Source organism: Monoraphidium neglectum (genome assembly GCF_000611645.1).
Source record: "Monoraphidium neglectum strain SAG 48.87 unplaced genomic scaffold scaffold00179, whole genome shotgun sequence".
Taxonomy (NCBI): domain Eukaryota; kingdom Viridiplantae; phylum Chlorophyta; class Chlorophyceae; order Sphaeropleales; family Selenastraceae; genus Monoraphidium; species Monoraphidium neglectum.
Genome location: NW_014013449.1, coordinates 1 through 10,799, shown reverse-complemented (window position 1 = coordinate 10,799; position 10,799 = coordinate 1). Strand labels below are relative to the sequence as shown.

Genomic DNA, 10,799 nt, shown 5'->3' with positions numbered 1-10,799 from the left:
GCAGCTTCTTGCCGGCGGCTCGTTCCGCATCGGCAGGGTCCGCGGATCAGGGGGCGGCGATGGAGGCGGCGGCGGGGCCTGCGGGGGCCATCACAGGAGAGAGAGGTGCGCCCAACCCTGTCCGGCTGCGGCGGCTGCGGCTGGAAGGGGTGCAACTGGGCGACAAAGGGGCGGCGCTGCTGGCTGAGGCACTGGCTGCCAACGAACACCTGAGGGTGGGTGGCGCTGTGCTCGTTGTGCGCATGTTGCGTCTCTACGTGCTGCCTGTCTGTGCATGCCTTCGACCGTTACCGGGCGGTTGTGCAGTAATGGTGGTCTGTGTGCTCTTCATCACAACACGCCTGCTTGCCTTCACGTATTCTGCCCAGCTCAACATGTTTTGTCAGCTTGACGCATTTGCCCCTCCCGCATACGTCGTCCCGGCTGCCCCTTACCTGCACTGCCAGACGCTGCTGCTCCCCCGCTGCACGGTGCGCGACCCCGGCACCGCCGCCGTCTGCCGCGCGCTGCGCACCAACGCTTCACTCCACGAGCTCGACCTGGGGTGGAACGCGTGCGGCCGGGCCACGGCGCTTGCGCTCGAGTGCTCCCTGCTGGCCAACGCCGCGCTGCCCCTGCGGCGGCTGCGGCCCTGCAACACTGGGCTGACGGACCCGGACGGCGCGGTAATACTCGACGCCCTGGCAACGCGCTGCGGCGGCAGCGGCAGCAGCTTCAGCCGCGGAGGCGGTGGTAATGGCGGCGGTGGTGGTGGTGGTGATCGCGGGGGCTGCGGCTGGCGGCTTGTCGACCTGTCCCAGAACCTTCTTGAGGGCGGCGCCGCGCTGTGCGCAAGGCGGCTGGTGGCGGCGGTCGCCGCGGCCGACGCGATGCATTGCGAGGACGACGGGTTGTGGGCTGGCCGCTTGGTGGACGAACTGCGAGCGTTGGAGGGCAGCGAGAGCAGTAGAAGCAGCGGCAGCAGCAGCAGCAGCACCGACAGCAGCAGTAGCAGCAGTAGCAGCAGTAGCAGCAGCAGCGGCAGCAGCACCAACAGCAGGGGTGGTGAACTCAGAAACGACAGCCATGGCTCGAGGCCGGGGAGGCGCGGCGCGCTGCAGCCGAGGAGGTGGCTCCAAGACGGCGTGCTGGCGCGGCGCGCCTTGGTGCTCGATGGCAACCCACTGGGTGCATCCGGCGCACAGTGCTTGCTGCGCGCGCTCGCGGGCTGCCATGCGGTTGCGCACATCGCGCCGGCGGCAGCGGGCTGCGAAGACAGGGCTGGGGCGGCGTTGGCAGCCTCGCACGGCGGCTGGCCGAGCGGCGGCGGCGGCGGCCCAGCCGGCGCTTTGAGGAGCTTAGGCGGCGGTTGGGGCGGCGGCGGCGCCGGCGCCAGCGGCGGCGGCGGGGCGCAGGTGCAGGCGGCGGAGTGCGCGCTGCCGCTGCACGTCAGCGTGCGCGGCTGCAGCCTGGTGGCGGGCGACAAGGGATTTAGGGCCGGGATGTCAGACTCCACGCAGGGCCTTTTGGTCGCACCCCAGGTGGGGAGGGGGGTGCCGGGTTGGGTGGATGGGTGGATGGGTGGATGGCTGACTTGGTTGTGGGACGTGCTGACAAGATATCTTGATTGCAAACGTTGGTTTGGCGGAATGGTCGGCGTCCAGGCTGTACCAGCACCACACACTTGCAAAACACGCAGTCATCCCTGCCATTCACGTGCATGTGAAACCCCTCCCAGGTGGCGACGCTGCACGACGCCGTCGCCAAGCCGCCAGCCTCGCCCGGCGAAGCGGCTCCGGCTTCCGGGGCGGCCGGGGGCGCAGCGCCGTCCGCGGGTGCGGCCCTGGTGATCACAGAGCGGGCGGCAGGGCTGAACCTGAACAGCCCAGCAGGCAGGTACAGCCTGGATCTGTCCCACCCCGCGGCAGAGCACGTGATCTGGGAGCTGCTAGATCTAAGATCGCGGCTCCAGAACTTCCAGCAGCAGCAAGAGGCCGCGTACGCAGCGGCGGCGGCGCAGGCAGCGACGGCGCAAGCAGCCGCGGGACCAGTAGCAGCGGCGGCGGTGGACGCTTGGATGCCCAGGCGCCGGACTACAATAGATTACACGACTGCGCTCCTGCGCCGCGCGTCGCGCTCTGATGCCCCATCAAACCCAGCGGAAAACGTCACCGCAAGCAGCGCCGAGCCGAATGCAATCAACGCCTCGCCGCCCCAGGCGACTCCTCCGAGCTCCAGGCGCCAGACCGCGGCAGATGCGGCCGGCGTCTCGCTCAGCGGCGGCGGCGGAGCATCGGCGGCGGGGGCGCGCGCGGCCGGCGGCAGGGGGCTGGTGCAGCGGTTCAGGGCCCCGCCGGTGGATGCCGTCTCGATTGTGGAGGTGCAATTGGATGGGGGCCGGCCGATGCGGCTCGAGAAGCTTCTGGAGCTGAAGCCCTGGGCGCAGGCGCGCCGGCTGCGCCATCAGCGCTCCGGACTGATCGCTGAGAGCGCGAACGGCAGCGGCAGCGGTAGCGGCAACCGGCTGTCGTCCGACGCGGGGGCGCCGGCGGCGGCCAGCTCCGGCGGCGGCACGCAAAGCGGGCAGGGGAGTGGCAGCGGCAGCGGGGCGGGTGGCAAAAAGAAGTCCAAGGGGCGGCGGTCGTTCCAGCGGGTGTCGTTCCTGGTCAAGGTGGCGGCTGTGGTGTCGGCGGAGGAGCCCCGGCAGCTGCCGGACGTGCTGCTGCAGTGGGCCGTCAAGGTGGGCTTGGCGCCCCGCCCAGCTTGCCCACCACGGCAGCGCAATCGCGTCGCTGCGAGTTGCGTTGCTTTCTGACAGCGGGGCGCCCCTTACAGGCGGCCATCTGCTGCACACTTCATCTCTCATGTTATTGGCTGCTGACCTGACCGATTTGATCAGAGCCGACAGGCCGTTCTGAGCGCCCCCACTCCCTTGCCTACGACCTTGAAAGGTGATGCGCCAGCCCAAGACCGACGACCCCTGGCGGCTGCGCCTGGTGGAGCTGCTGCTGCCAGACTGGCTGCTGGCCCCACACCAGGTGGGTGGCCGGCTACGTGTTTTGCAGCAAGGCCAGCAGTCGCCGCATTTGTCGTGTTTTCGTGACGTTGCATATCAAATGATGTCACCTTTGACTGCTACAAATGGTCGTGGGCGTCAGCCAGACCGCGTTGAAGTGCCGCGCAGCAGAGTTGGACACGGGCACTCGAACAACCTCGTCTCTCAGGTAACCCGTCCGCGGCGTGCCTGCGCGCCAGCGCACCACCCCCCAAACCAGCTTCCAACCTCAACCCCCAAACCCCAACCCCTTCTACTCCACCACAACCCCAAGGCGCTGGCGATCCTGAGCTGCTTCGACCCTGATGTGGGGTCAGACCAGCGCATTATCGCTGCGCAGCTCGCGTACGCGCGCCTTGCCGACCCCCCCGCGTTCTGGGCGTCAGTCATGCCCGCGGCGCTCAAGCCGCTCCAGCAGGCAGCGTTCGCGGCGCTGGCGGCGCCGTGGCTGACCGCCCTTGACCGGTCAAACCTGACGGGGCGGTACGTCCTCAAACTGGGGCGGCCGCTGGACAGGTGCACAGGGCGCTTGCCGCTTTCCACGCACAGCAGATGTGTGGGTGATTTGTCATTGTAATTTTGGTTTTGCGATTTTGGGGGTGGAGGGGGGGTTGTTGTTGCGTGTGCGTGTGTGTGCGAAGGGGGGGGTGTCGGGAGGGTGTGAGTGTGTGGGTGTGCACGCGCGCGTGCATGTGCGTGTATGTACGCGTGCGTGCATGTGCGCGTATGTACCCGGGCGTGCGTGCACGTGCGTAAGTGCGTGCGTGCGTGTGTGTTGGGTGGGGGGGGAGGGGGAGGGGACACCACAGGGGCCGCTGCATGCTTGCGCGACGAACCAGGTCTCAGGCACCGCCCATCCTCATGACATTCTGATCACATGCATTGCGCCGTGCCACATCACTGCGAACGACACCAGGGCGGCTGCCCACAGGCTGCAGCTTGCGGCGCTGCAGGAGAGCGCTTGGCGCGACAACCGCTACTTCGTGAGCTGGCGCAACGCTACGCTCAACGGGGTGGCCCTCAGGGACGACGCCATCACAAAGCTGCAGGTGGGGAGGGGGAGGGCGCGCGCCAGTGGTTGGCCGCCGTGTTACAGCGCACAGGTTTGGCATTCATGAGAGGTGCTCTTGCCTTGACAAACTTGCACGCACAACACGCTCGCTTGCGTGTGAGCACCCGCAACCCCACACACACACACTTACACACACGCACACATATGCACATACACACACACAGGCGTACGCCATCCCCCCTGCCGGCACCCTGCGACTCGACTACGTCTGCTACGCCACCCCTGGCCCCTTTGAGCCCGTCGCGCCGGGCCAAGACTTCCGGGCCCTGCTGCGGCGCGTGCGGGCGGCGCGCAGCGAGTACCTGCAAAAGGTGGAGATGGGGCGGCACCTGCGTCCGGGTTGGGGGTGGCAGGCGCCATGTGTGCTGCTGCTTGACCACGCTGCCGTGCTTTTCCAGCAGGGCAGAGGTAACCTGTGGTGATAACTGACTTTTCAGTTGGTCAAAGCCCGTTCAATGCTGCTCCTAGCGAGTGCTGGGGGGCTCTTTGCACTCCACTGGTTTCCTTGCGCCCACAATGCATGCGGCAGTGCTCCAGGCGCCGCAGACTGCGGACGTTCCGCCAGTGGCGGGGGGTGCGCTGTGGCACCGCCCAAGAGCACTGACACTCCCGCGGCGCACTGCCGCGCCAACCTGCTCGGCCGCAGGTGCTGGCGGTGCGCCGCGAGTACCTGCCTGGCGGCCGCACGCGGCGCGAGGAGGAGGCCATGCGGGCGGCCAGGGAGGCGCGGCGGGTCAAGCGCGCGAGGAGCACGGCCGCGGCCTCTTACCTCGGCTTTGGCGGCGGCAGCGCCGGCGGCAGCGGCAATACCAGTGCCAGGGGCGGCGGCGGCGTCGGCGCTGGCAGCAACGGTGCTAGCGTCGGCGCCAACGGCGCCGGCAACGGCGCTGGCGCCGGCGGCGGCGACACCCCGCATGCCACGGGAGCCGAGGCCGGCGGCAGCCCGGTCACCTGGCGCGACGCGGCCGGCGCCGCTGGCGGCGCGCAGGGGCCGGAAGCTGCTGCGGTGGTCGGTTGGAGCATCGACCGCTGCAGCTACTGGTGGGAGGGGACTGGCCTCGACCCTTCGGCGCTGCTTTTTGAGCCGACCGGGAGCAGGGCCGCCACTGCCGGGGGCGGCGGCTCTGGCGCGGGCGCGGGCGGCGCGGCGGGCGGCTCCAGGGCCGGCGCGATGGCGGGCAGCCGGCCGGGGAGCGGGGCGCGTGGCGGGGGCCCCGCCCTGGTCAGGCGGAGTTCTCTGATGCGCAACCCCCCAGCGGGGGCTGCGCGCGCGAGCATCTCCAGCGCCGCCGGGCTCCGCGGCTCAGTCACAGGCGACGCCGTCGCGGCCGCCGCCGCCGCCGGGGCGGCGCAGAGAGGCCGCTCCGCGTCGGCCTCCGGGCCGGGCGCCCAGCCCGCCGCAGGAGCAGCGCAGGTGGACCCCGCCACGCGCCGCACCAACGCCGTCCTCGCGCGCCTGCTGCGCGCCGGCTCCGCGGCCGAGCTCGCCACCGCGTTTGCGGCGGTGAGCGATCCCAAGGCGGTCGTCGTGGTGTCGCGCCTGGCTGAAATGCTGCCCGGTGGGCCGCAGGCGGCGGCGCTGCTCATGGATTCGCTGCCTCCAGTGGTGGCCGCCCGGCTGCTGACGGACACCACCGGCGCCCAGGGCGGCGACCGCTCGCCGGCCCTGCTGCCCCCGCCGCTGCGGGCGCAGCTGCTCTCGCTGCTCCCGCCGCGCTCGCGGGAGAACCTGCGGCGCGCGGCGGCGGACGTCGCGGCGGCGGCGGCGGCGCGCAGCGCGGCGGGCCTCGCAGCGCTGCGGGCGTTTGCCTGGGGCGACCGCGTGAGCGCGGCGCAGCTGGTGGCGCTGCTGAGGGCGATCGGGCCGGGGGTGGCTGAGGACAGGTGCAGCGCTGTCGTGACGCTCTGGTCCAGGGTCGTTGACCGGTCAAACATGGTGCAGGTGGGCGCGGGCGGCTGGGGCGAGGTCGTGCGCTGCGGCAAGCAAGCACCAGCGGAAGACTGAACAGGAGTGTAGGCCGCAGACAGACTGCAACACAGCACCGCACGCGATCAGGGTGCTGGGCACGTGCCTTGGCGATCGCTGCTGAGGGCTCCTGCAGGACTGCGTGAGGGCGAAAGGCCCCCGGCCCACTCTGCCGACGATTTCGCTGCATCCCTTTGTCAAATGATCATGGCAGGTGTTTGAGTTCCTGTCGGGGGACGAGCAGCTGGAGCTGATGCGGCGGCTGGGCCCGTACCTGGTGTGGGCCACGCTGGCGCGGCCAGAGGGGCTGCACTTCAGGTGAGGGCCGCGGGCCAAGGGAGCAACGAATGTGCGCGGAATGTGCAGCCCGAGGGACCTCTCCATGCCGCCGCAGTTCGACACTCGCTCGGGGCCTGCGCGTGGACGCCAGCTCGCGGCAGGGCACAAAGCTGGGCGCCCGCGTTGCCCAGACACGCAACCCTGCCGGCTGCGTCGGCCCCGCGCTGCAGGCTGGACCTGCGGCAGCCAGAGCAGAGGGACGTCGCGCGGGAGGTTGTCAAGGTGCGCGCACCGCCTTTTCTGCGCCATCCGCGGCGGCCGCGAACCCGCACCCGGCGGGATTCAGTGGTCAATCCGCGTGACGCACGGCTTGCGAGTCGCTGCTGAGAGGCGGTCCACCCTGCATCAGCAGATCCCATCATACAATGCCTGATAAGGCGGGGGCGGTGGGCCGAGCGTCGCAACACCCAGTAGGCAGGCCGGTGCCCCGCGCTCACTCCGCCTCACAACAAAGTCAGCGTGCTTCCACGCCTGCATCCCACCTCCCACCCCGCGCGCCATCCCTTCATTGATCCTTGCACCGCACGCGCCCCAGGTGGCGGTGCGGAAGTCCCTGGCGGAGAGGGCGCGCACCGGCCAGCGCGTGCGGCAGCTGGAGAACCTGCTGGCGGAGGGCAAGGCGGTGGCGGACCCCGAGGACGACAAGCTGTGGCTCAGCCTGGAGAGCAAGCACCACCTCCTGGAGTTTGATTACGCCAGGTGGGCGCGGGGCACGTGCAGGGCTGTGCTGGTGGCAAGGTGGGGCCCGACGCTTGTGCAGGAGAAGCCTTTGGCCGCTTGCGTGAGAGGCCTGCTGGCTGGGGTCGCATGGATGCTGCCGAGAGCTATGTTTACGGTCGGGAGTGCAGTGTTGCTGACAGCAACAGCCCTCAACCCTGCACGTGGGGTGCCTCAGAATTTCCATACCCAGTGACTTCCGGCCCAACGCCATCTGTGCCGTAATCCGTGCTGCCGAGCGCAGGACCTGGGAGCAGGAGCTGCACTTGATGGCAGGGATGGTCAAACGCATCCAGCGGGCCTGGCGGGCGCGCAGGGCCCGCCACGCGGCGCAGGCAGCAGCAGACAGGGCAGGCGGCTCTGCTAGCGGCGCGCCTGCGGCGGGCGGTGGCCGCACAGCCAGTCGGCGCTCGGTCAGGCGGCGCGGCGGGGTGGGGGACCAGGATGGGGGCGGTGATGATGATGACGCTTGCTCTTGCACCAGCAGCATTAGCTGCAGCTGTGAAAGCTGCAGCTGCAGCAGCAGTGACGGTGGTGGTGGCGGCGATGATGGCGATGCGGACGATGCCTTTGGCGGCCTCCACAGCCGGCCCGATTCAATGATTTCGCTGCGTAGGGAGAGTGGCTGGGAAGCAGGCACGCATTCCGATGAGATGTGAACCCCTGACCAATCTGCTTGACTGCTGTGACATATCTCCCACCAACTGTAAGCAATTGTGCATGCAGTGCTGACGCCCTGCCACATATGCCAGCTAGTCGCCCTGCCCTACCTGGTACGACCTGAATTCCTGCAGCCTACGTGCAAGGCCACGTCCAGAGGCTGCATTCTTGGACGGCAGCTTCAAGCGATCCAGCTCAATCGCATAATTAGAGCTAGTCATCACGAGACGCTGACGCGGCTGTGCGCAATGCCATCCTGTAGAAGCAATGGTGCGTGAGGATGCTTGCTTGCAGTGCATATGGCCCCTGTAGTGACAAGGCATGATATGGGGCCAAAGGCACACAAACCGCAGGTGTAGCGACCCAAACGCCTGTGAAGTCCGGCCACAGCCGCCTTCTGTTGACTTGGTGCGGAAATGCAGCACACACAGGCGAGAGCAGCCGACCCACCCCACCGACGACCCAGGCCCAGGCAGCCCGTGCCGTGAATGCGGCAAGCACTGCTGTTGCCACTGCTGCTGATGATGATGGTATATTTCAGTCCTAATAGTGGGCATACTCGCACACGTACGCGCGCACACCCACACACGCACCCATCCCCGCGCGCTCACACGCACGTAGGCACACCCGCACGCACGCGCGCATGCGCGCCTGCGTGCAACACCACGCCACCGCAGCGTTGACGTGTATCAACTAGATACAACACACTTAGCGGTTGTAGATATCATTCATGGCCACCCAACAACCTCCCCGTCGTGTGGCAAGATTTTATTTCCGTCCGTCGCGCGCAACAGATGATCTGCGGTCTGCGACCATTATTGTGATGTTTTGGACCCAATGAGCAAACATGGGTGTGCCCTGAGCTCGTCATAGCTCGTGGAGGGGGCTTGTCGGCATCTCGGACCGAGGCTCCGTGGACCCGACGTTATGGACGTGCACACTGTGTTCCCTGCTGGCACGGCCGCAGCTTTTGTCACCACTCTCGTTCTTCTGCGGTGGGCTGTGCAGTCAGCAGCACCGACTACAAGCGCGGACGAGAGGCGGTTCAAGGCGTTCAAATGTGTACGGGTATGCACATATGCAGCCTTGGCCGCGCTGCAGGCCACGCTGATCGTGGCGCGGCAGTTCCAGCACTGGCCGACGCTCTCGGCGGTCGATGCCGATGGCGCGTGTGTGCTGCTGCTTTACTCCTTCACCCTGGTGAGCGCCGGGCTTGCAGCTCGCGCATAGAACTCATATACGATCCTGTGAATGCAGCAGCAGCGACCGTGCCATGCGGTTGTGACGTTGTACTGCACCTGGGACTGCCGCACTCCAGGGGTGACAACGCCAATCTTCGGACCGAGCTTGGCCCTTGGTGCTGCCTCGACTCCCAGAGTCATCCCTGCCGGCCCGCACACGCACCGCGCCCGCTGCGACGCCGCCGCAGGTCGTGCTGGCCTGCTGCTGGAGCACCCAGCTGGGGCTGCGGCTCAGCGGCGTGCTGCTGATGACGATGGCGCAGGTGCGCCCAGCCGCCCAACACCGGCAGGCAGCCGGCCAGCGGACAGCAGTTGTGTGCCACTGCCTTGTACTGACACCGTTACTCAACCCTGGGTGCCAGCCGTACCTGGCAGCTTGTCACAGAAAAGTGGGCAGCTACAGGCGCCACAATCTCAACCCTCACAACAGGCCTGCAGTCGCCGCTGCACGAACCAAGCCCCACACCCACCCCCACCCTCGGAGCCCTCCCTGCCGCCGGCCCCCCACGCCGCGCGCCGCCCTCGCCCCCCCCAGGTCGGGCTGCTGCTGGCGCAGGACGCGGCGGGCGCGCCGGGCGCGGGGGACGAGCTGTTTGATGGGGAGCACATCGCGCGCGTCAGCCTGCACGGGCTGCAGCTGGTGATGCTGCTCGCCCTGCTGGTCTGCGAGGTGGGGCCTTTGGGGTTATTGGGGGACAGCGGGGGAAGGGGGGCAGGGGCGCAAGGCAGCAGGCGTGGGTAGAGACCAGGGGGATAAGGTGTCACTGTCGAAAGGCGCGCGGCGCCACGCCAGCGAGCGAGCGAGCGTGCAGGGAGGGAGGGATGCGCGGCGCGGCGGAGCCCCCGCGCCCGCGTCCAGGCGCGGCGCGGCTGCGGCTGCAGGTGGCCGCGGCACGTGCGCCGCGCCTGCGGCGCGCGTTCGCCCGGCAGCCGTTTCAAACACATGGAAGCCATGCTGCGACAGGCAGCACCCGATCCCGCGGTTTGCTCGCGTCTGGCGCCACGTGCGCAGGTGGTCGTGCAGCAGCACCAGCTGCTGGCGCGCTCCTCATACGACGGCCACTACGAGCCGCTGCTGGACGCAGAGGAGGCCGCCGCAGGGTCCCGAGGCAAGCGCTGGTGAGCGAGGGGGGTGGGGGTCGCCGTGCCACCTGCAGCAGCGTCGTATAGACAGGGCAAATGTTGAGGCCTGAGTTTTGATGCGTGGCGATTATATGCCAGGCCCCGTTGTATTTGCAGGCTGATAGGTTCCTTGCAGAGGGACCTCGCTCCGCGGTCGTTGATTGGGTCGGTGCCCCTTCCGCGCGCCGCAGGCGGCCCGGCGACGGCCGCTGGCAGATGGCGCTCGGCGCGTTCCGCTACGTCTGGCCCCCCACCGGCCTGCTGCGCGCGCGGCTGCTCGGCTGCTTCGCGCTCGTCATGGCGGAGCGCGCGATCAACCTGGCCGTCCCCATCCTATTCAAAAACATGGTGGAGGCGCTGTCCACGCCCGAGACCGCCGCCGACGCCGCGTCCTCCCCCCTCGCCCGCCTCGTCGCCGCCGCCTCGCGAGTCGCCGGGTTCAGCGGCCGCGAGGAGGCCGGGCCGGCCGCCGCCGGCGGTGTTGGCGGCGGCGATGGCGGTGACAAATGGGGTGCGTTGGTGGAAGCGGGCGGCACGTCTTTCTGGGGGCTGTTCTACCCCTGGGCGTTCTACTACCTGGGGACGCAGTTCCTGAGGGGCGGCGCCGGGGGTGAGGGGCTGCTGGCTGATGTGAGGGACATCCTGTGG

General features: G+C 68.7%; 2 protein-coding genes across 2 annotated transcripts; both read left to right on the top strand.

Annotated features, from left to right (window-relative positions):
- Positions 1-374: 374 nt before the first annotated feature.
- Positions 375-7,731, top strand: MNEG_1723 (hypothetical protein; the record flags this gene model as incomplete). The annotated part of the gene is made up of 11 exons (XM_014049795.1): positions 375-665; positions 1,718-2,719; positions 2,931-3,017; positions 3,309-3,550; positions 3,951-4,083; positions 4,271-4,417; positions 4,753-6,048; positions 6,287-6,390; positions 6,582-6,633; positions 6,947-7,110; positions 7,464-7,731. 11 exons carry the CDS (start codon positions 375-377, stop codon positions 7,729-7,731), a joined length of 3,786 nt encoding a protein of 1,261 aa, XP_013905249.1.
- Positions 7,732-8,715: 984 nt separating this feature from the next.
- Positions 8,716-10,761, top strand: MNEG_1722 (hypothetical protein; the record flags this gene model as incomplete). Its single annotated transcript, XM_014049794.1, has 5 exons — positions 8,716-8,988; positions 9,218-9,292; positions 9,565-9,699; positions 10,042-10,148; positions 10,343-10,761. Coding segments are annotated over 5 exons (1,009 nt in total), but the record flags the coding sequence as incomplete, so codon positions are not given.
- Between the last annotated feature and the right edge of the window lie 38 nt (positions 10,762-10,799).